Genomic DNA, 25802 nt, shown 5'->3' with positions numbered 1-25802 from the left:
TCTATCTAGCTATCTATCACATATCTATCTATCTATCTATCTATCTATCCAGGGCTTTTTTTCTCAGAGAAAAGGTGGTGGAACTCAACCCCCCCCCTCCCCTGGCCACGCCCCTACCCACCCCTAGGACTGCCCCTAAAACCGCCCCTTTAGAGATCAGGGGCTGACTGATTCACGCGCATAACAAAACACAAGGTGCATATTAAAATATATAACACTATATAACGACTATATAAACTGACTATGGTCTCTGCTGCACTGGTCTCTGCTGCACTGTACCGTATTTTTCGCCCTATAAGATGCACCTAGTTTTAGAGGAGAACAATAAGAAAAATATATTTTTCATTACACCTCAGGTCAGACCAGCAATCAGACCCCCAATGTTAATCAGACCTCAGATCAGACCACCAATGGCTCAGATAAACCCCCAAACCTTTAGCCATCTATCAGCCCCCAATGTCAGCCATAACCCCCCCCAATGTCAGCCATAAACCCCCCCAATGTCAGCCATAAGCCCCCATTAGCCCCTCATGTCAGCCATAAGCCCCCCATTAGCCCCCAATGTCAGCCATAAGCCCCCCATTAGCCTCTCATGTCAGCCATAAGCCCCCCATTAGCCCCTCATGTCAGCCATAAGCCCCCCATTAGCCCCTCATGTCAGCCATAAGCCCCCCATTAGCCCCTCATGTCAGCCATAAGCCCCCCATTACCCGGGCCCCTCATGTCAGCCATAAGCCCCCCATTAGCCCCTCATGTGAGCCATAAGCCCCCCATTAGCCCCTCATGTCAGCCATAAGCCCCCCATTAGCCCCTCATGTCAGCCATAAGCCCCCCATTAGCCCCTCATGTCAGCCATAAGCCCCCCATTACCCGGGCCCCTCATGTCAGCCATAAGCCCCCCATTAGCCCCTCATGTGAGCCATAAGCCCCCCATTAGCCCCTCATGTCAGCCATAAGCCCCCATTAGCCCCTCATGTCAGCCATAAGCCCCCATTAGCCTCTCATGTCTGCCCCATGTCCCCCAGGTCAGCCATCAGCCCCCCAGTGCAAATAAAATAAAATAAAAAAAACACTTACCTCTCCTGCTCCTGGTCACCATCGCGATCCTCTTCATTCTGCTGTCGGCTGGCTGTGTATAGCGGCGCACAGTGTGAGGTCACAGAGTGACCTCACACTGTGCGCAGCCCTGCACAGCCGATAGCCGAGCCGTGGACCAGGAAGTGGTGAGTACAGATCCTTCACCGCTTCCTGGTCCTTCTGTACTAATGAAGCGCTTCCATAATGGAAGCGCTTCATTAGTACAGCGTTAAAGACTGCCCTGATCGCCGCGGCCCGGCAAACCATTCTCCAGGGCCCCGTTCTGGGCCGCGGCCCGGCGGTTGTGGACCGCTGAGTAAACTGTCTGTACTAAAGGGGGGCGGGGCGAGGAAAATAGGTGGCGGAACGCCATTCCGGGGCGTTCCGCCAGAAAAAAAGCCCTGTATCTATCTATACAAAAGAAAAGAGCAACAGCAGCACAGCAACGGTGAAAGTCGGGTGCAATCCCTCAGTAGGCGGTAAAGTCCATATCTATCTATCTATCTATCTATCTATCTATCTATTATTTATCTATTATCTATCTATCTATCATCTATCTATTATCTATCTATCTATCTATTATATATCTATCTCTCATATCTATGTATCTCATATCTATCTATCTGTCTGTCTGTCTGTCTATCTATCTATCTATTATCTATCTATTATCTATCTATCTCTCATATCTATGTATCTCATATCTATCTATCTATCTATCTATTATCTATCTATTATCTATCTATCTCTCATATCTATAGAAACATAGAAACATAGAATGTGTCGGCAGATAAGAACCATTTGGCCCATCTAGTCTGCCCAATATACTGAATACTATGGATAGCCCCCGGCCCTATCTTATATGAAGGATGGCCTTATGCCTATCCCATGCATGCTTAAACCCCTTCACTGTATTTGCAGCTACCACTTCTGCAGGAAGGCTATTCCATGCATCCACTACTCTCTCAGTAAAGTAATACTTCCTTATATTACTTTTAAACCTTTGCCCCTCTAATTTAAAACTGTGTCCTCTTGTGGTAGTTTTTCTTCTTTTAAATATGCTCTCCTCCTTTACCGAGTTGATTCCCTTTATGTATTTAAAAGTTTCTATCATATCCCCTCTGTCTCTTCTTTCTTCCAAGCTATACATATTAAGGTCCTTTAATCTATGTATCTCATATCTATCTATCTATCTATCTATCTATCTATTATCTATCTATCTATTATCTATCTATCTATTATCTATCTACACTGCGTGCAGAATTATTAGGCAAATGAGTATTTTGACCACATCATCCTCTTTATGCATGTTGTCTTACTCCAAGCTGTATAGGCTCGAAAGCCTACTACCAATTAAGCATATTAGGTGATGTGCATCTCTGTAATGAGAAGGGGTGTGGTCTAATGACATCAACACCGTATATTAGGTGTGCATAATTATTAGGCAACTTCCTTTCCTTTGGCAAAATGGGTCAAAAGAAGGACTTGACAGGCTCAGAAAAGTCAAAAATAGTGAGATATCTTGCAGAGGGATGCAGCACTCTTAAAATTGCAAAGCTTCTGAAGCGTGATCATCGAACAATCAAGCGTTTCATTCAAAATAGTCAACAGGGTCGCAAGAAGCGTGTGGAAAAACCAAGGCGCAAAATAACTGCCCATGAACTGAGAAAAGTCAAGCGTGCAGCTGCCAAGATGCCACTTGCCACCAGTTTGGCCATATTTCAGAGCTGCAACATCACTGGAGTTCCCAAAAGCACAAGGTGTGCAATACTCAGAGACATGGCCAAGGAAAGAAAGGCTGAAAGACGACCACCACTAAACAAGACACACAAGCTGAAACGTCAAGACTGGGCCTAGAAATATCTCAAGACTGATTTTTCTAAGGTTTTATGGACTGATGAAATGAGAGTGAGTCTTGATGGGCCAGATGGATGGGCCCGTGGCTGGATTGGTAAAGGGCAGAGAGCTCCAGTCCGACTCAGACGCCAGCAAGGTGGAGGTGGAGTACTGGTTTGGGCTGGTATCATCAAAGATGAGCTTGTGGGACCTTTTCGGGTTGAGGATGGAGTAAGCTCAACTCCCAGTCCTACTGCCAGTTTCTAGAAGACACCTTCTTCAAGCAGTGGTACAGGAAGAAGTCTGCATCCTTCAAGAAAAACATGATTTTCATGCAGGACAATGCTCCCTCACACGCGTCCAAGTACTCCACAGCGTGGCTGGCAAGAAAGGGTATAAAAGAAGAAAATCTAATGACATGGCCTGCTTGTTCACCTGATCTGAACCCCATTGAGAACCTGTGGTCCATCATCAAATGTGAGATTTACAAGGAGGGAAAACAGTACACCTCTCTGAACAGTGTCTGGGAGGCTGTGGTTGCTGCTGCACGCAATGTTGATGGTGAACAGATCAAAACACTGACAGAATCCATGGATGGCAGGCTTTTGAGTGTCCTTGCAAAGAAAGGTGGCTATATTGGTCACTGATTTTTTTTGTTTTGTTTTTGAATGTCAGAAATGTATATTTATGAATGTTGAGATGTTATATTGGTTTCACTGGTAAAAATAAATAATTGAAATGGGTATATATTTGTTTTTTGTTAAGTTGCCTAATAATTATGCACAGTAATAGTCACCTGCACACACAGATATCCCCCTAAAATAGCTAAAACTAAAAGCAAACTAAAAACTACTTCCAAAAATATTCAGCTTTGATATTAATGAGTTTTTTGGGTTCATTGAGAACATGGTTGTTGTTCAATAATAAAATTAATCCTCAAAAATACAACTTGCCTAATAATTCTGCACTCCCTGTATCTCTCATATCTATGTATCTCATATCTATCTATCTATCTATCTATCTATCTATCTATCTATTATTTATCTATTATCTATCTATCTATTATCTATCTATCTATTATCTATCTATCTATTATATATCTATCTCTCATATCTATGTATCTCATATCTATCTATCTATCTATCTATCTATCTATCTATCTATTATCTAGGCTTGACAAAGGCTCCATGGAGCTTTTTTTCACATGGGTGATTAAAATATCCTTTTTTCACGGATACTTGAGTGCTGCCTTGGCCTTTTTTACATATATCTAATAGGACCGGGTCCGTGGTCTGTTTCAAGGAATAGCACCGCTGTGGATTTGTGTGCTGCTCATCAACTTTTCTATATATATTATCTATCTATCTACCGTATCTCTCATATCTATGTATCTCATAGCTATCTGTCTGTCTATCTAACAGTGCAGCTTTCCAAATAATCCATGTACTAAGTCTTCACGTAGAACACTCTTTGCTGGATAATACAGTCCACTTTTGCCCAGATACCAGCAGAATGCGGCTGCATTGTGATGCTCTAAGGCCCGACTCACAAATTCGGTTCCATGAATGCTTCTCCCACCACACGGATTAATGAATGGAATGTGGTCGCTCTCTTAAGAGGAGAATGATGAGCATCTGTGCGGGACCATCGTGCTCTGCTGAGTCTGAATAACTGGCCTGATGAACTATTAAACCCCCAAACACCTTATACCCCCGGAGAAACTCATTAGTCAGGACTCAGGAGTCCTTCACATTTGGTGCATACAGTCTGGACAGCTGAATAGGCCTCCCATTATATCATTTATATAGTGGACTTGTCAGCTACACAAAACAAGGTAGCCATCTTGTAAACTGGAGTCATGATCTGTCAGTTCCCTATGTATTAAGGTTAAATCTTTGTTCATGAATACAAAATGGCTGCCTGCAGTAAGCAACGCTGACAAATGACATCAAATTTTACTTGTTAAGTCCTTGTTGACTCACCTATGTTATACAATGGAAAAAAGGGACCAAAAAGAATGATTAGTTGCCTCAAAATAAGGGACAGCAGAGGCGTTAGGCAGCTGCTCGTCCTTAAAAAAACTATTGATGCTCAGTCCTACATGTTTGTGGGGTTGGTAGCTGTTGGCTACACAATAATATGACCAGCCTAATGCGGGTCTGCAATTTTGCATTTTTTTTGTTGCATTTTGTTTTGCACCTGTAATTTTTGCAGCTTTTTTTGCTGTAAAAATTTTAGCTGAAAGTGTAAAGGAAATATGAAATAATAGAAACACAAACATGTATTTGTTACTGGAGTTTTTGTTAATTAGGTGGCATTTATTTTGTCTTTCTTGCTTCTTTTTAAAATCCAGCTTTATGTTTGTTTCAGTTGTTTTGCCAACACCTTCTCTACAGGAGTAACTTATCAAAACTGGGGCAAAGAAAAACTGCGTTAGTTGCCCATAGCTTCCAATCAGATTGCTGAAAAATGAAAGGTGGATTCTGATTGGTTGCTATGGGCAACTAACACAGTTTTCCTTTGCACTAGTTTTCATAAATTTCCCCCAATCTGTGTGCAAAAAATGCCAGAAAAAATGCCACATAAACCGCAGGTGGCCAAATAAAGAATTCTTGTCTTTATTCTGGAATGTTTTTACTGGCAAAAAAATATCAGCGCAGATTCATGTTTGATGTCATTACCCACAATGCTCTGCTCCGTTCATCTCCTTTGAATAATCATGCGCGGGCAGTGTCCTTGGAATATGTTGAAACCTAGAAAACCCTTCAAGGTCCCATTCACACGACCATGTCCGTTTGGCGGACCGCAAACCACAGATCCGCAATACACAGACACCAGCTATGTTCACCCTGTATCGCAGTGTTAACCCATTGACTTCAGTTCTGCAATCCTTAATATGCAGCCAAGATGCTTTTATGTGCTTCCGGGTCTGTACCTCCACGCCACAAAAGATAGAACATGTTCTGTCTTTGGCCGCATCCTATTGAAGTCAATGGGTTTGGAGCGGGATGAGAGGTGCATATGGCTCGTGTGTGTGCGTTTTGTAGATCTGTGTTTTGCGGTTGAGAGAATGGGGCCTTGGGTAATGCCACAGTTAGCATTTTTAACAATTAAATGGGTTGTATCACTTCAGCAAATGGCATTTATCATGTAGAGAAAGTTAATACAAGGCACTTACTAATGTATTGTGATTGTCCATATTGCTTCCTTTGCTGACTGGATTCATTTTCCATCACATTATACACTGCTCTTTTACATGGTTACGACCACCCTGTAATCCAGCAGTGGTGGTCGTGCTTGCACACTACAGGAAAAAGTGCCGGCCTCTTTGGTGGCCGGGACCGTAGGACCGCACATAGGCTGGTGCTTTTTCCTATAGAGTGCAAGCACGACCACCGCTGCTCAATTGCAAGGTGGTCGGAACAATGGAAACAAGCAGTGTATAATGTGATGGAAAAATGAATCCAGCCAGCAAAGGAGGCAATATGGGTGATAACAATACATTAGTAATTGGCTTGTATTAACTTCCTCGACATAATAAATGCTATTTGGTGAAGTGAGACAGCCCCTTTAAGCATTTAAGAAAAAAAAAAAGTTGGTTAAAAATATTTGACCATAAAAGCATCACAAAATAAACGTACATATACATACAGTAACTGCCACCATAAATCTGTTTGTGAAAGAAGACTTAAAGGGGTTTCCAGGATTATGGCCATTTCTACCTAACCCCTGGATTGTTTTCTAGTGCCCTGGCTACATTTGGTGATTTTCCAGTCCTTGTCTGTTTACTTCCAGTCCGGTCACTTGTGCCAAGCGGAGGACACATCCCAATCCCTGACCGTAGCAGCGCACATGACCCGGTCCGGTACGGACTAGCCAGAAGTAAACAGGCCGAGGACTGGAAGATTGAAGTAAGGAGCCAGAGTACCGGAATGGAGTGGCGGAGAGCAGTTGAGTTAGATTTTTTTTTATTAGGTACAACACTCTTTAGGGACTAGTTAAAAATGGCCATAATACTGGAAATCCTTTAAAAGAATACTACATTTGACCTTCTAACAACAATATCATCTCTTTCATGTTAAAGGGGGTTCTATGGTCTGGTAAAAATCCTTTTTATTACAATGGTCACCCAAACAATATGCTGATCACAGTGAGTGTCCTGCTGGTGTCTGTGAGGCATCAAGTGAGCAATTCTCCTGCAGCGCCACCACAGGGGACATAAAGCAGTGCACAATTCCTTTTGGAATCAGTGAGCTATCTGTATAATGTACTGATTTAGTGAGTCCGAAAAGATCCTCTTGTCGCAGCATTATGTGGAAGGTAATAGATGAGGTCCTGAACAGGGGACCCCTCCTCTATAAACTCAGAATCCCTTATGGGATACTCAACCCTTATTCCCCAGGGGCCCTGACCATCTGACTATCTGAAAATATGAAACATACCCTATATCATTTCACTGCAGCTATTAAAGGAATGAGAAAACCTATCTCCATGTCTTTTACAATAATGTTAGTGATAATCCATAGTAAGGCTCTGCTTATTGCTGAAATATCCAGCTCAGTTGTGTGAAATTGATTATCTATTCTGGTATAGAGTACATTAGCATTGATATTACTCCAGTGCTGGATATCATGTGCGTCAGATATAGTGTAATATAATATCATCTCTGATTTATTGACTGATGTTGACTGGATTCTTATTCATTAGCCTACATCACAGGAATGATTTCAGATGAGCGACTCGATATTCCACCCTGCCAATGGGATTGTTATTGGAGACTCTAGTGTTATCTACGAAGTCCACCTGCTATTACTGAGCATGGACCAAATGCTCCAAGATCAAACACTGGGTCATGGATGCTGGGCATAGAAGCGCTGGTCGTATGTGTTCACTGGCATATGCTTCCAGGGCGAAAGGAACGCCTTCCCCTGGTGGAGATCGGGGAAGGTGTTCATACATAGCAATGAGCATGAGCCTGTACTAGGCTTCCAGGCTCATTAAATGCATATTACAGTTCAGGCCAGCACGTAGCAGCAGTGAACTGTAATATAGTGATTTACGGTATGCAAATTCCATTATTCTATAAAAATTGCAATCTGATGATTGCAAGTTGAGGTCCAATTTGGGACCTAACAAAAAGCAAAAAATGTTTTTAAAAAAGTATAAAAAAAAATATATATCAAAATCGACCACCCACCCCTTTCCGCTAAATAAAAATAAACCATAAGAAAAAAAAAATCATGGGCATCACCACATGTGAATTACAGGGCTGGTTCTAGTCTAGTTTAAACTTGCAGTGCTCTAGAAAAGACCATTGTAAGTTGAAAATATTGCATCCTGAGGCTTAGTGTCTTGAGGGACTACTGTAGGATCCACATTGCTCAAGCAATGTCATATAGAGGCTAAAAATGTCATATACATTGTCCGAATAAATAGTCCCATACAGTGCCCAGATAAATACTGTAGTACATACTGTATATTACCTAGACCATGTCATATAGAGCTCAAATAAATTGTGACAACATAATGCACAGATCCACTACCATCCTCTACAGCAAGCTATACAGTGACCAAATAAATAGTACATACATTATCTAGATAATGTCATATGGTTCCCAGATAAAAAAAAGTACATACATTACCTAGATAAGTTCAAACAGTGCCCAAATAAATGGTACATATGTTACCTAGATCATGTCATACAGTGCCAAGATAAATAGTATGTACATTATCTAGATAAGGTCAAACAGTGTCCAGATAAATGATACATACATTACCTAGATAATGTCATACAGTGTCCAGATAAATAGTACATACATTACCAAGATAATGTCAAACAGTGCCCAAATAAATAGTACATACATTACCTAGATAATGTCATACAGTGTCCAGAGAAATAGTACATACATTACCTAGATATGGTCAAACAGTGTCCAGATAAATGTTACATCATTACCTAGATCATGTCATACAGTGCCCAGATAAATGATACATACATTATCTAGATAATGTCATACAGTGCCCAGAGAAATAGTGCATACATTATCTAGATCATGTCATACAGTGCCCAGAGAAATAGTACATACATTATCTAGATAATGTCATACAGTGCCCAGATAAATAGTACATACATTACCTAGATAAAGTCAAACAGTGTCCAGATAAATGATACATCATTACCTAGATCATGTCATACAGTGCCCAGAGAAATAGTGCATACATTATCTAGATAATGTCATACAGTGCCCAGAGAAATAGTACATACCGTACATTATCTAGATAATGTCATACAGTGCCCAGATAAATAGTACTGTACATACATTACCTAGATAAGGTCAAACAGTGTCCAGATAAATGATACATACATTTTCTAGATAATGTCATACAGTGCCCAGATAAACAGTGGATACCTTACCGAGATAAGGTCAAACAGTGTCCAGATAAATGATACATACATTACCTAGATCATGTCATGCAGTGCCAAGACAAATAGTACATACATTATCTAGATAATGTCATACAGTGCCCAGATAAACAGTGGATACCTTACCTAGATAATGTCAAACAGTGTCCAGATAAATGATACATCATTACCTAGATCATGTCATGCAGTGCCCAGATAAATGATACATACATTACCTAGATAATGTCATACATTGTCCAGATAAATGATACATACATTACCTAGATAATGTCATACAGTGTCCAGATAAATGATACATACATTACCTAGATAATGTCATACAGTGTCCAGAGAAATAGTACATACATTACCTAGATCATGTCATACAGTGCCCAGATAAATGATACATACATTATCTAGATAATGTCATACAGTGCCCAGAGAAATAGTGCATACATTATCTAGATCATGTCATACAGTGCCCAGAGAAATAGTACATACATTATCTAGATAATGTCATACAGTGCCCAGATAAATAGTACATACATTACCTAGATAAAGTCAAACAGTGTCCAGATAAATGATACATCATTACCTAGATCATGTCATACAGTGCCCAGAGAAATAGTGCATACATTATCTAGATAATGTCATACAGTGCCCAGAGAAATAGTACATACCGTACATTATCTAGATAATGTCATACAGTGCCCAGATAAATAGTACTGTACATACATTACCTAGATAAGGTCAAACAGTGTCCAGATAAATGATACATACATTATCTAGATAATGTCATATAGTGCCAAGATAAATGGTACATAAGTTACCTAGATCATGTCATGCAGTGCCCAGATAAATAGTGTCTACATTGATGAAAACCAACTACATCACTGACATACAGTAATGATTGTTTACATTGCCCAAATACATAGCGTCACATAATGCTCATATAGTATTATAAAATGTCATGTTGCACATTTCTCTGGGTCTATCCTCACTTGTACTTGCAGAACTCTGGACAATGTCCAATGCTGAGGTTTTTTGGTCTGCAGTATTATCGAAATGACCTTGTCTCATATGTTATCTCTTTCCCTTACACAACAGGACATCAGGGACCAGTGGACAGCTATATAATACAACTTAGTAACTGCGCAATATTGCAAAACACTTAAAGGATTTGCTTACCACTGCGGGAATCGTATGAAACCTGGATATGAACGAAACCTCTCCTGCAATTGTTCATATTCTGTCATTATTAATGAACAGAGCTTTACAGAACAAATTTAACTAAGAGAGTTGGCGTCCCTCCAAATACTTTCATTTCCGAAATTAGAGTCTTTATTAAAAAAAACCGAGATGTTAGATAAGTGCCTGTTTTTTTTTTCCTTTTAAATAAATGTCAAATAATTTATAAGTTCTACTAAAAGCATTTCTCGTTGGAGGGAATCACATTTTCCTGTAAGATTGCCTAGCAAAAAAAAAAAAAAGAATGCAGCAATGGCTCAGCACCAGCTCTGGACATGCAGATTTAAAGAGAACCATCAGATATAAAATGAGGTTGCTCGTGCTTTCTGTATTTACTGTTACAGTAATTGAGCACCTAGTGCTAAAAACTCTAGAAAGCTAAAGACGGTATGATCTAATTAAAAAGATACACTACTACCAAAAACAAACTAATAATCGGTAAAATGGTATCACTATCTAGATATTTTCTGTGCAATGTAGGTGCTGGTAGTTATTTAGTGACCAATGAAAGTGCACAAACAGAAAACCAACTCAATGCTAAAACCACGGCATTCCAATATATCTGAAAAAGTAGTAGTACCCACATATAAATTCCTTAGATATGCAGACTGGGGGGACTAGTGGGTACCAATGTAATATGCAATCTAATCCACACCTAGTTGGAAAGCTGTATAGGGAATATTGCATGGACACTAGCATCAGCATGCTAGATTTCCAAAGCGTATTGCCCCCCCTGTGAACACCATACCCAGAATGGGGACATCACAAAGGCTACTTTCACATCTGCGCTTTGGTTTCCGGTTTTGAGATCCGTCAGGCAGTGGTGCACCACCAATGAGGCCAGGTGAAGCGATCAACTCACGCAGCACCAGGTAGGGGCAAGAGAGGGGCAGCCAAATGGCCATGGGCTGAAGGGAAGGGGTTCAGCCCATGGCCATTTGGTGGGGGATGCCATTTCATTTTTCGCCTCAGGCAGCATAAAGGCTAGGTGCACCCCTGCCGGCAGGGAATTTCAAAACCGGACCAAAATGGTTCCGTTTGATTTAACACATCAGGATGCATCCGTTCCATTAGGAAGCGGTTGTCTTAAATCAAAATGGAAAAAAAACAATGTAAGTGAATCGGTGACGGATCGGGCACCACTGACTTACATTGTTTTTAGTGACGGATCTTGTTTGTTCCGTTTTGAGGACTGGACACAAAACTGAAACTTGCACTGGTTTTGTGTCCGGTCGCAAAACGGAATGCTACCGGAACGGAATGCATCCTGATGAGCGAAGTTATGAAAAATTTGATTCGGCTGCTTTGACGAATTTCGCAAAGAAGTCATTTATCACGAAGCGCATTTCTTTGAATGTAACGGGTGCAATGACAGGGAATGGTGATCATACCGCCCCCGTCATTGAACCCCTCTGATGCCGCGTTCATCACTGATCGCGGTGTCTGAGGCTTCCATTTAGACCTTTCAGGAGTTAATAATGGTTAAAAAAAATAAAATACTCCCCTTATCCATTTGCTAGTCTACTGCCCGTCACACCCATCTTGATTAAAGACAACTCGCAAAATCTCACACGGTGACGTGATGACATCATCATGCTGGTCGGATGTGATGACTTTATATAACTGATGATGTCACCACCCCCGGCCAGCAAGCCAGTGTGGTGCTGTCATACGTCATCACACTTTTTTTTGCGCAGTATCAATCAAGATGGCCACAACAGCCTCTTCACGCGCAAATGGATGAGGTGAGTATGTACAGTATTTTTTTTTGTTTTTACCACCATTTCAGGGAAAAAATTGATTTGTCACCACGAAGCATGAGGAAATTCGGCTTTGCGGCAAATTGAATTTTCCCTGAAATTTGGATCAAAGTCACTAATCCTGATGCATTCTGAACGGAGCATACCCCATTCAGAATACATTGGCCCTTAACAAATCCTCTGCCAGATCTCAAACCCGGAATGCCAAAACGCTAATGTGAGAGTAGCCTAAGTCCAGTGTTTGGGCTGCTCCAGGCTTACATGCAGAATGCTACTGGCCAGAGGGTCTCCACTAATGGTGTGACCTGCTGAGATCATTAAAAATCACAGACAAGACATAAAATTACTTAAAGGAGCTAACTCATGATTAATGTAAAAAAAATAAAAAATCCAGTATAGTACACGACAGTCTCATTCTAACAAACTTAGAACCAGCTCTGTACCTCACATGGACCCAGAGATATCACCATTATTTCAAGCTGGCAGCTCAGGGTGGGTGTGTCCTATCTTAGAGGGTGTGTCCATTCTGCAGCAGCTAGTGGCATTTGAAGGATGGAACTGAGCATGTGCTTTCATCTCAGTGAGCAGGACAGATAAATGAGAAAAGAGGAAACAGCAGGTGGCGCTATACAGACAGATTTCATGATATAACTCAGTGGCTATACTAAATGTTTAATTACATGCAATTACAAAAGTATTCAGATCCAGGTGCCGGTTTGAAAAATTTACACTATTTTTCGTGGGGCAACCTGTTTAAAATAAAAAAAGCATATTATACTCACCCCGTCTTCCAGCACTATTCTCTGTGGGTTGACCCAGTACTCCTGTCACTGTTCATTTACAAACAACAGCAGTGATGTTCCCGAATAATGCACATGTCCACTGCAGCCAATCACTGTCCTCTGTAGTCTACCACTGTTGCTAATAAGTACAGTGACAGGATATGGCACATGACCGCTGCAGCCAATCACTGTGCTCAGCAGTAGACCACTCATGACAATGATTGGCTGCAGCGGTCACATGCCTTATCCAGGCACATCAGCACTGCCAAACAAACAGAGAATGGCGCTGAAAAAACAGGTGAGTATAAGATGCTTTTTTTAGAGCTTGTGTGAGATTTTTTTATTATCTTGGACAACCCTTTCTATACAAGGCTGCGGGACTTAACTGTTCATTTCTTGGAAAATCGGACCCAGGAAAAAGTAAAGAGGATAACACAGTTTGGATGCAGAAGAGATCCAAGTCAGTTCTCGATGCTCTGTTGATGTTAGTGATTTTGGTTTGCTGACGACATGTGCATGCAACAGTCCACATTCAGGTTTCCAACTAGAAGGTGTTAGAATGTATATTACTTGTAGAAATGAGCAAAGTATTGCAAAAATTGGATTCGCTGATTCGCTGATTCGCCGAATTTTACAAAAAAATTCTCTTTGTGACTAATTACTTCATCACAAAGTGCATTTCTTTGTAAGTAGCTGGTGCAATGACAGGGAGTGTCGATTGTGCTGCTCTCTGTCATTGTACCCTTCAGATGCCGCGTTCATCGCCGATCGCGGCATCTGACATTATTATTGAAGTGTAAAATAAAATAAAAATAAATTTAATCTTACTTACCTTATCCATTTGATCACAAAGACACGGCCGTCACCATCTTGATTAAAGATCTAGACCGAAATCTTGTGCCGCCTGTGATAACATCATCACGTCGGTCGGCGGAATGGCATCATACGTGACAACGCACGGGAATTTTTTGCGAGATCTTCAATCAAGTTGGCGACAGCCGGCTCTTCGTGCACAAACGGAGTACGATTTTTTACATTTTATACCGTCATTCAGGGAAAACTCATTTGCTACCACGAAGCACGAGGAAATTCGGCAAATCAAATATTCCCTGAAATTCGGATCGAAGTCCAACACTAGTTACATCAGTACCCCACTAGTCCTCCGAGTCTGCATACCCAAGTACTAGGGGACTATTTACTTTTTTAGGTATATTGGAGTGTGGGGTTGAAGCATTTAACTTTTACAGCTACATTGTAACAACCTGTGGCTGTTATCTCCATGGCATATTTTTCCTATGACAGAGCTTTTTTCCTAGGTGTCAGTTGTGTAACCACCTAAGGATCTATTTCCAAGTTTGCAGTGTACGTTAGAGATACAGTGCTGCCCATAATTATTCATACCCCTGGCAAATTTTGACTTAAAGTTACTTTTATTCAACCAGCAAGTAATTTTTTGACAGGAAATGACATAGGTGTCTCCCAAAAGATAATTAGACGATGTACAAGAGGCATTATTGTGGGGGAAAAAATTCTCAGGTTTATTTACATTTGAGCAAAAAATACAAGATGTTCCGCACTGTGGAAAATCTCAGAGGACGTGGTCGGAAGCCAAAAGTGACACCTATGCTGGCCAGGAGGATAGTTAGAGAGGTGAAAAAGAATCCAAGGATCACCACCAATGGTGAATCTGGGCTCTGCTGGTGGCAATGTCTCAAGGCAGACAATCCAACGGACACTGCACACTGCTGGGTTCCACTTCTCCAGAAAAGGCACACAAAAGCTCGCTTGGCCTTTGCAAAAGCTCATCTGGACAAAGAAGAAGACTTCTGGTCTTCTGTGTTATGGTCAGGTGAAACAAAAATTGAATTGTTTGGTCACAATGATGTTTCCTTCATTTGGCGTAAAAAAGAAGCCTTCAACCCAAATAACACCATCCCCACTGTCAAACATGGTGGTGGGAACCTAATGCTTTGGGAGTGTTTTTCAGCCAATGGACCAGGGAACCTAATCACACTAAACGGCACCATGAAAAAAGAGCAATACATGAGGATTCTCAACGACAACATCATCCAGTCTGCAGAGAAACTTGGCCTTGGGCACAAGTGGACATTTCAGCAAGACAATGACCCAAAACACACAGCAAAAATGGTGACGAAATGGTTAGCAGACCAAGAACATTAACGTTTTGGAGTGGCCCAGCCAGAGTCCAGACTTGAATCCAATTGAGAATCTGTGGAGGGAGCTAAAGATCAGGTGATGGCAAGAAGACCCTCCAACCTGAAAGATTTGGAGCTCATTGCTAAAGATTAATGGGCAAAAATACCTGTGGAGACATGCAAAAAGCTGGTCTGCAATTATAGGAAGCGTTTGATTGCTGTAATAGCCAATAAAGGCTTTTCTATTGATTATTAAGAAGGGTATGAATAATTTTGGACTGGACACTTTTTGCTCAAATGTAAATAAAAGCTGAGAAATTGTTTTTTTTATACAATAATGCCTCTTGTGCATCGTCTTATTATCTTTTGGGAGACACCTATGTCATTTCCCGTCAAAAAATGACTTGCTGGTTGAAAAAAAGTAACTTTAAGTAAAAAATTGCCTAGGGGTATGAATAATTATGGGCAGCACTGTATATGTCAGGATAATTTCCCTATGTCTACACTATGTAGGCATACAGTAGCACACGTTACCCATAGGCTCCCACATTTAAAAAATTGCACTGCTTGTATACTTTTTAGGGATATCACAGCAGATTGCGCTATTCTGCTCAGCTGAGAATAAGGTATATCAATATATACCATCCCAGCAGAGGCCAGAAGAACACTCTTTTGCCATATGTCAGGTGAAAGGGAATCTACAGATACATTTAATGTTATAGACTAGGATTTTTCCTGATGCATACAGCACATGGACTCTACAGATGCCTAATCTCCACCCCAAATAGAAAAGATTTAGAAGACTAAAAATAATTACTGGTGGTGCTAGATCACTGGGACCCCAACAATCAGTTGTGGGATAATCTGACAGCAATTTCCTGTAGCGCCTCCGCAGGAGAATGAAGTATTGCACAGTTTATATTTAAAGGGGTTTTGTCACTTCAGCAAATAGCATTTATCTTGGAAAGAAGGTTCATACAAGGCACTTACTAATGTATTGTGATTGTCCATATTGCCTCCTTTGCTGGCTGGATTTATTTTTCCCACACATTGTACACTGCTTGTATCCATGGTTACGACCACTCTGCAATCCAGCAAAGGTGGTCGTGCTTACACACTACAGAAAAAAGCACTAGCCTATGCGCACGCTCATGGTCCCGGCCACCAGGGAGGCCAGTGCCTTATCCTATAGTGTGCAAGCACGACCACCACTGATGGACTGCAGGGTGGTCGTAACCATGAAAATTAGCAATGTATAATGTGATGGAAAAATGAATCCAGCCAGCAAAGGAAGCAATATGGACAATCACAATACATTAGTAAGTGGCTTGTATTAACTTTCTCTGCAGGATAAATGCCACTTACTGAAGTGAGACAACCCCTTTTAAATCCACGGACTGTATGTGTAGAGTGAAGGTTGTTCTCTACAGTTCCTTCTAACCCTGGTCAACAGATGAGGGTCCTGAACGTCGGACCCCCTCTCCTTTATGAACCCAGAATTTCCAAGTAGGATATGTAATTAAACAGAAGAGGAGACAAGTCAAGGACTTATGCTCCTGGGAATTTTTGGGAATCTTAGAAGACCAACAATAGGCAAAAGCTTCTTTCAGTCTGCAAATGTTAAATGTAGTCTTTTCTTTGTTCTTTAATACTCTAAACAGCTTGAGGAAACGAATGCTCCAATGCCTGGAGAATATCGACTCCAAATGTCATTAGTCATGTTAATGAAAAGCTTGTAATTAAGTGCCGTCTTGTCTGTTCCAATGAACCTTTTTAAAACCTGCAGAGGCTTTCTTTTCTATGTAACCTAAAAAAATAAGTGTCTTAGTGCAAATCCATCTTATTCATGAAATTATACAGAGTGAGTGAATACCACTGCAAGACAGACTCATTAACCAACTAGTATTTCATCTCTGCTGTTACTGACAGGTTTATATTCACTCACAGCAAACAGAGATCTCAAAAATGGTGGAACTGAATGATATATCAAAGGGGTTGTCCAGGAAAGGCCATCAATATCTCACATCCTAGACGATCAGCTGTTCTGCTGTAGCTTTGGCACTGGAAGTCGTTATGGAACTGCCCAGGTCTGTCCATTGTGTATTAGATGGAGCTAGTTGCTGCAGAGTTGCTCCCATAGAAGTGAATGGGAGCAGCACTAAAGTAACCAGTTCTGTCCTCTACACAGTGGATGGAGCTTTGTAGCTCCACAACTGACTTCCGGCAGCAGAACTACCCCCAAATAGCTGAACTGCAGGGGTTGGACCATGCTGATTACTATCCTTAGGGCAGGCCATCAACAGTAAAGTCCGGGACAACCCCTTTAAGTGTATTTGAAATCTTGTGCAGTGCCTCTTGCTACTGCTGGAGCCGCTATGTGTGTGTTAGGAGAGTAGAATGATATGCCTATAGTTCTTATAGAGGACATCTTCCAATGGAGACAGAAGGTGCAAGGCCAAGTTTCTAAGACACTTTGTTAATGGTGAGTTTTCAAGCATATTACTGCTCATGACAGAGCTGGAAAACCCTCCTTCCCATTTTCTAGGGCAGATGTACTTATAATTTATTAAGAATTATCATTTAGGTTGGCTCTAGATCCCCTGCTTTACTTCACACCCCAATAGAGTTAAATTATAGAATTCTGTCTTCCTGCAGCTGCCACTAGAGGGAGCTAACTGACTAAGGATTGATACATCCCCTCCTGAATGCATTAATAATTCAGCATGCAATGAGCTCCCCCTAGTGGTGACAATGTTTTTGTTTCATTTGTCTCCGTTTTTTTCCTGAACTGTTCAGGAGGGGTTTCAAGGGTAATAGGAAAACTGTTTAAATGTACCCACTAAGGAGGTGACATTTCCCCATAACCTGAAGCACTAAAAGGGCATTGTAACACAGGTTAAGGGCCCACTAGAAGAAGGACCGCTCTCACTTCAATGTATACCTTGTGTATACTATAAGTCATTTTTCATGCATTTCTTGCAGCACCAAACGTCACTTGAGGTACATTGGAGGCCACAATACAATGAGACTGCATATAAGATCCACAGAACTGAGAAGCTCCAAGATCATTAGAGGATCAACGTGAGAAGATGAAGCCACAAATCTATGTCCCTGATGTAAATCAGATCCCATAACTCCAAACTTCAAACCCAGCAGCGATTGGAAGTAACATTTGCTAATTGCTTATTTAATTAAACAGTCTTGTTCTGCACAGAATTTTATGGTCGTACAATCTGCTCAGAAACACTCAAGCCGGATTCTCTATTTGGCAGGACCCTTAAAATATGGACTCGATGGTCCACAGCCAAGATGCGAATCATGGAACAATTTAATGTTCACAGTCCGTCTCTGCTCCACTGAATCGGTTACGTCTCCCCAACATTCTCCACAGCTACATCATATCGGAAACTAGGAGAACTAAGCACGAGGGGGTGAGTGGGCAAAACCAAATGTATCTATTAGCATAACACTTCTAAAAGAGACAGCCACTATCCATCATAGGAATAGTGAGCACTAGCACTGGAAGATACATAGAGATAGATAGATAGATAGATAGATAGATAGATAGATAGATAGATAGATAGATAGACATATAGATAGATACAGGCTCGGACTGGCCCACAGGGGTACAGGTGAATCCCCTGGTGGGCCCCTGAGCAAGGTGGGCCCCTAGTCTCTCGCCGCCTGCACAAGTGGCACATAACACAGTAGACTTACTGCAGTAAATACATATATTCAATGTACAGCTCCTCAACCAGCCTATGTTTATATTTTTTTTTAAATTATAGATTATTAAAGAAACTCCCCAGTTTATTATTATGGACACGATCAGAGCTGAGATTACTTCTAGGTATAGAGGAAAGCTGACAGTATCCTCTTTTCCCCAGGACCTACCTTCTAACAGTTTCTGCAGGGACCCCCATATTCAAACATCTGGTAGCATATTGCTGCTATGTGAGCAGGTAATATTTGAATGTATCCGTACAGTGGGCGCCCAAAATAAATTTTACTGGTGGGCCCTAGGCACCCCCGTCTGACACTATATAGATAGATAGATAGATAGATATGTGATAGATAGATAGATAGATAGATAGATAGATAGATGTGCAACCCTAGGAACATTTTAATCTATGCTATATGATGCAGGATATCATCGCGCTGTCATTTCATTAAGTGACTGTGAATGTACAATATGACCTCTGGCGGTGCCTCGCAATGTAATCTAAGTGATTCATGCTTCTAATATAAGCATAAAGCAGAAAATTACTGTAACATCTTACATAATTACAAAAAAACACATGCAGCAAACCAGTTGCAATATCGCCATGGGTTGCAAACCTGACAGACACAGCTCAGCTACAGCTGCACATCTCAATCTAAGTAAAGTGGATTCTGCGACCACAGCGGCTCTGATGTTTAGTAGATTCCTTAGCAAAGACAACTGCTCTTCTGAAATTGTCCTCCAACCCTGAAGCCCTTAAAACATAGGAATACCAGCTAGGTTTAGGACTGTCCTAATCTTCAGGACTGAATGTTCAGGACTGAAGATATATGAGCTAAAGTAATAATCATGGGGGGGGGGGGGAACTTATGGACCTCCTGTTAGTCATCCCATTGAAGAATACTACAGTCAGCCCCTCCAAATCCTGAAATGGCTGATGACGGCGAAAAATAGATTTCATTCACCTTTTAAGCAAATGAAGAGACCACAAATCGAATGTCCCAACACAAAATTTCACAAAGATGACAAGATTGGATAAAAGTCTCACTTACCTGGGCATGGGGCATCTCTGAAACTCTCCTTGCTGTCATGTTTAAGGTACCCCCCACCAATTTGCTGGTTGTCTGTAGGTTAATGGGGGCAGTCTGTGGGGGTTCAGCACTGTTGGCCGTTGATGGTGCTGAGGCCGTAGCTGTTTTCTGGCCATTGAGGTGTGCAGTCACCATAGTGACAGGTGCTTTGGCCGGGACCACTGAGATGGCAATGCCCCCCTGACTGTTTGGTGCCTTGATGAGCGGGATGGGCTTGGCACTTTCCACAGGACAGCTCCGGACCGCCAGCTTCTGCCAGTCAAAAAGAAACATGAGATAAGAAGAGAGTTAAAAAAAAAAAAAAAAAAAAAAGGGGGTGAGTTGAAGTAGCCACAAAACCCAGTGCCCTCCTACATGTGTCTATGCACCTCCTTCTGCACCACCTACTGGAGAAGGCACAGGCACAATAAACAATTTTACTACAGATATCAGAGAGCACCATCTGGCTCTGCTATTTGCATTAAGCGCTACATGCTCACAGCAGAAGACGGGTGATTGAGGTAGCTCATGGCACACAGAAGGAAGCCGACCCACATCCCACAGCAGCATTCTCCTGATGAAACGACTCCAGCCGGGCACATTTAGGGCACCGATTCTGATTCTCCTGCATAAATATTGCTGCATTTATTTCTAACCACAAGGGTTTCTGTTCCTGTGTGATTCCAGCTGAGCTGCCTGTGGAGAATACAAGCTTCAGAACCTGAAAGATCCATCTCTCCGTTGTTTCATTGATTTGAGAGAAAATAAGGAATATTTATATTTTATTCTCATTTTAGACCTAGGTATTAACTTGGTAAACTGTTATGGGGTTAGGGAATAGGATTTCTATAACTTTACGAGGGGGAGATGATTTTGTTTTTTTAAATATTCAATTTAATTTTATTACTTAATTATTCAATGTATTATTCAACTTTATATTCATTTATTATTTGTATTGTTTATTTTTCATTTCATTTCCATTTTTAAAGGATCAATTTAAATTTTAACTATCTTTTCATATTTTAATTTCGGCTTATAAAATGAAAATCTACACTGATGCGTGGATTCAATTTCGCTATGTAAATATTTTCTAGCTATCTAATGGATTTTAAATGTCTAGAATATAGAACTAGAAAATGTCAAAGCCCAAAAAAAATGGGATTTTGTTTTTAAAATATCATGGTACTTTAATATTTGTTTTAATAAAATATATATATTTTTTATTATTGCAATTATTATGTTTTAATTTTTTTATAGTTTTAATGGCTAATTTCAAGATAAGTTGCTAAATAATTAACATAAATAATAGAAGTAAACATGATGAGTCTATGATGTATTCTAGTCTTAATAGGCAACATTAAAAAGGTAGGGTTTTGGTGTTTTTTTGCAGGAGTGAGGGGAGACTGAGTCATTTTTTTATCATTACCCAGTGCAGGGCACATTTTACACAACAGCAGGAGAGTGGCACGCTTGATTAGACACCGGCTGACCACAATCTTTTCATGCTCTGACTTGTAATTCAGGAATTGTGAGAAATTACTAATGTTTCTCTTTAAATCTATTGAAAAAAGAAAAATATCAATTTATTTGTAATTTTGTTATCTACAAAATGTATTTTGTCCAGATAATGTACTCATAATTTCTTTTGCTCACTCTCCACACTCCTTAATTTTTCAATTTCATGATAGATAGATATTCAGATTTTTAGCTCATAAAATTGCTCTGGTTTCCTTTGTACTCCCTATGTTCTTCAAATGTATGCAGAGATGCTTCCCCAAACTTTCTATACAGTGGAATTCATAGTGGACAGGGGGGCTCAGTAATAAACATAGACATTTAGTCCCCATTAGCTGCAGATTGAAACCACCACATTCCTAACCATCTTGGACAGGAGGTCCTAGGGTCCTGTTTGCTAACATTGTGGCTGTAGGAACCCATTCCTGTACAGGTTCTTACTACCCATTAAAATATTGACAAGATCAACTTAGGTCAATAGGTATTACTGGACTAAAACATAGGGCGTGATTCATCATGCCTTCACTCCAGAATTCTTTCTTCAAAAAGTTTCCCTCCAGATGTATGGCCTCATGCACACGACCTTTGTTGTGTTCCGTTCCGCAAAATGGGGTTCCGTTGTTCCGTGATCCATTTCCGTTTTTGTTTCCGTGTGTCTTCCTTTATTTTTGGAGGACCACCAGACATAAAGGAATGTAAAAAAAAGTCTAAGACAGGTTTGCCATGCTAATGATAGGAATAAAATGGACATGGACGCGGATGACAATCTTCTGTGCCTCCGTATTTTTTAGCGGTCCCATTGACTTGAATGGGTCCGCAAACCATTTTCCGCAGAAATAATAGGACAGGTTAAATTTTTTGACGGACTGGAAACACGGATCACGGACGCCGATGGCAAACAGTGCATTAGCCGAGTTTTCAACGAACCCATTGAAAATCAATGGGTCCGCAGAAAATCACGAAAAACGGCGCAACGGACACGGAATAAAACAACGGTCGTGTGCATGAGGCCTATCACTGAGACTTTTTTTTTAAGTCACAAAAAAAATTGCAATTTCACTCCAGTAGGAGGGCGGAGTAGGAAAACTGGACTAGCTTTTCGAGACGTTTTTCTATACATTTAAGGTTTAACGATGAGACAAATTTAGTAAAGAGTGTGCAACATTTGATAAATTCACCCCATAATATTTATTATTAAGTGTAAAAACAAATCAATTTGTTAGAGTGATTCACCTCAGAGCAATATGACAAACAAAATGTTGGGATTGGGTTTTTATCTATGTTATTAATACAGTAGTTGGGCATTCACCCTGACATGGGTTCAACACTAGTGATGGCCTTGCGGTTCGCCCGGCGGTCGGTTTGCAGCAAACTTTGCGCGTTCGCGATCCGCCGAACATGCGAACATATTGCGAAGTTCGCGCACGCTATATTCTTTTGCATTGCGACGAACATTGACCCATGACACATCAATCAGGTGGGACAGTACAGCCAATTTAGACGTTTCAGCACATGGACACCCCCCCCCCCCCCCCCCCAACCCTATAACAGAACCCGATCTGGCAGTCATTTTACATTATGTGTTTTGCCAGTGTAGGGAGAGGTTGCATTTTGGACCAGGGACAGGCTGTTCGGGACACCAAACGCTAGCTAATAGGGCCACAAAAGTCCTTTTAAGGACTAGTAACGTTGTGATATCGATAGGTGTGATACACAGAGGGGTGTGATATACTTATAATATACTTTCAAACATAGAAAATATATTATAGTTTATTTGTATGCTTCTAGAAAATACTGATTGAGGGCCGCGATCTATCAGCTTCCACAAAATAGTGATTGAGGTGTTCCATATACCTGCGTTCACAAAATTACTGCTTGAGGGTGATATACCAGCTTCAACTAACAACTGATTGAGGCCTGCCATATATCAGCCTCCACAAAATAGTGATAGAGGTTGCTTTTGTAAGAAGAGTTACAAGGTAGATAAGAGGTGGATATCAAGACAGCTCTACACTCATTGTGGAGGAATATAATTGGAGAGGTATCTGCTTAACCTATAGTAGAGCTCAAGGAACTGTCTGGAAGCACCTCAAACAGTTGAATGTTAAAGGATTGGAACTGATAGGATTCAGTGATTAAAATCCACTGTCCATGACCAGCTTTGGCAAAACATTTCATGAACATAAAGAAAAATAAAATGTATAGTGGGAGGAGCATGACCGAGTGAGTGACGTTACGCTGCCGGCCTGACCGCTGCTTTGAGTGAGCTAGTGAGTACTACTACAGACGATTAGGGTAGTTTAACAAAGAGAGAGCCACTTCTTGAGCATTAAATAAATAAACTTTACATATAAAGACTGCTGTGAGCGGAGCCCGGTGTAATGGGGTCACTATACAAAGGGACATAAGGGGACACATTAATAATTACTGTGACACATAGTGCCATGAGGGGGACCAGCATAAGATGCTATATATGTGTCATCCACACATCCCCCCATAACAGTGTCTTCCACATATCCCCCATAACAGTGTCATCCACACATTCACCCATAACAGTGTCATCCACACATCCCCCAATAGCAGTGTATCATCCACACATCCCCCATAACAGTGCGTCATCCACAGATATCCTCCATAACAGTGCATTATCCACAGATCCCCATAACAGTGTGTCATCCACAGATCCCCCATAACAGTGTGTCATCCACAGATCCCCCATAAACAGTGCATTATCCACAGATCCCCCATAACAGTGTGTCATCCACAGATCCCCCATAACAGTGCATCATCCACAGTTCTCTCATAACAGTGCGTCATCCACAGATCCCCTATAACAATGCATCATCCACAGATCCCCCCATAACAGTGTCATCCACAGACCACTATTAGTTCAAAACCACCTTTTGGTTCAAAATATTTTTTTTCTTATTTTCCTCATCAAAAACCTAGGTGCGTCTTATAAAGCGAAAAATATGGTATACATAAATGCATATATAAGTATATAAAATATAACTATTCATAAATGTATAAATAAGTATATAAAACATAAGTGCACATATAACTATATAAAATATAAGTGTAAAAAATACAATAAATAAATTTAGAATAATAATTAAATTTTTTTATAGTTTGACTGCACGATGAATGGTGCTCTATATACAAAATAAAGAATTGCCATTGGAATCAATGTTTAGATCAACTGACATTGGCATTGAGGCGCAATCTGTTTGCAAAGGAACTTCAACTTGAAATAATGCATAATGTCCTGAATACAGTGTAACTGTAGCTGAACAATTGTTTTAAATTTTGCCAGATATTCATGAGCTTTACACACCCTACATCTAGGATGCAGCGCAAGTGTCTCTTTTTGCTTAGTTCAAACAGGTCACATGACATGTGGCACGGAAATACTTTTCATGATTCAATTTTGACGTGCTACTATTATCATACTAAACACACAACTTCCACTGTGTCATCCTTAGTTGCAACCAACAAATTTGCATGCCTATTGCAGCAACACAAGCAACGTGAGTCGTTTTCAAAAATCAAGTGAAAAGTGGCAATGTTGTCCATATCAAGTCAGAGGAAAATGTGGCTATACTATGAAATCATGGAAGGAAGGAAGGGAACATGAGAAAGAAGCATTAAGACATAATAAGCTAAGATGAATTGTGGCATTGTGTATAATGTCCACCCAGTCTATGCCCTGTGAGAGGCCTGAGAAGGTCTGACAGACATGCTACATGTGAGTCTATCTGACAGATTGTTCTGTTTCTCTTTATTGTGGTTTTGGGCAGGATCCCACCTCCCCACAGGTTCTGCTCATTAGCTATTTAGTGGTGCTATTTATACCCGCCTCTCACTATAGCCCTTGCGGTTTATATTTGCTTCTGGATTTCTCAGCTGATGTTTGGTGTATCTACTGCTCCCCGTCTGTCTTACTCCTTCCCTTTTTGTTGTGTGTTCTGGCTAGGCCTCAGGAAGACACTGGTTCCTGCACCTTGCACTAGGAACCGGTTGTCTTATCTCCAGCTCTCTAGCTGAGGGTTTGCTTCAGTTTCAGCTAGGTTCCAGCACATGAGCACTTCCACCCTAAGGATTTTCTCATGTTGTCAGCAGTCAGGGAAAGGCTCAGGGATTGTTAGGTGGTTGTATTTGGTTTGCTTCCCTTCCCTCACCTACTGTACCATGACAGTCTTTTCTGAAGACTAGAGATGAGCGAATCAAAGTTGATGAA

General features: G+C 40.8%; 1 protein-coding gene across 1 annotated transcript in view; it reads right to left on the bottom strand.

The window, feature by feature from the left end:
* PHF21B (PHD finger protein 21B) overlaps positions 1–25802 on the bottom strand; it is a 140280-nt gene that overhangs the window by 58451 nt on the left and 56027 nt on the right. The window contains exon 4 of the mRNA XM_040435193.1: positions 20033–20323. Coding sequence (XP_040291127.1) covers positions 20033–20323 — 291 coding nt within the window. The remainder of the gene's footprint in view (positions 1–20032; positions 20324–25802) is intronic.

The sequence above is a fragment of the Bufo bufo genome, chromosome 1 (genome assembly GCF_905171765.1).
Source record: "Bufo bufo chromosome 1, aBufBuf1.1, whole genome shotgun sequence".
In the NCBI taxonomy this organism is placed as follows: Eukaryota; Metazoa; Chordata; class Amphibia; order Anura; family Bufonidae; genus Bufo; species Bufo bufo.
This window is presented reverse-complemented; position numbering and strand designations above follow the sequence as displayed.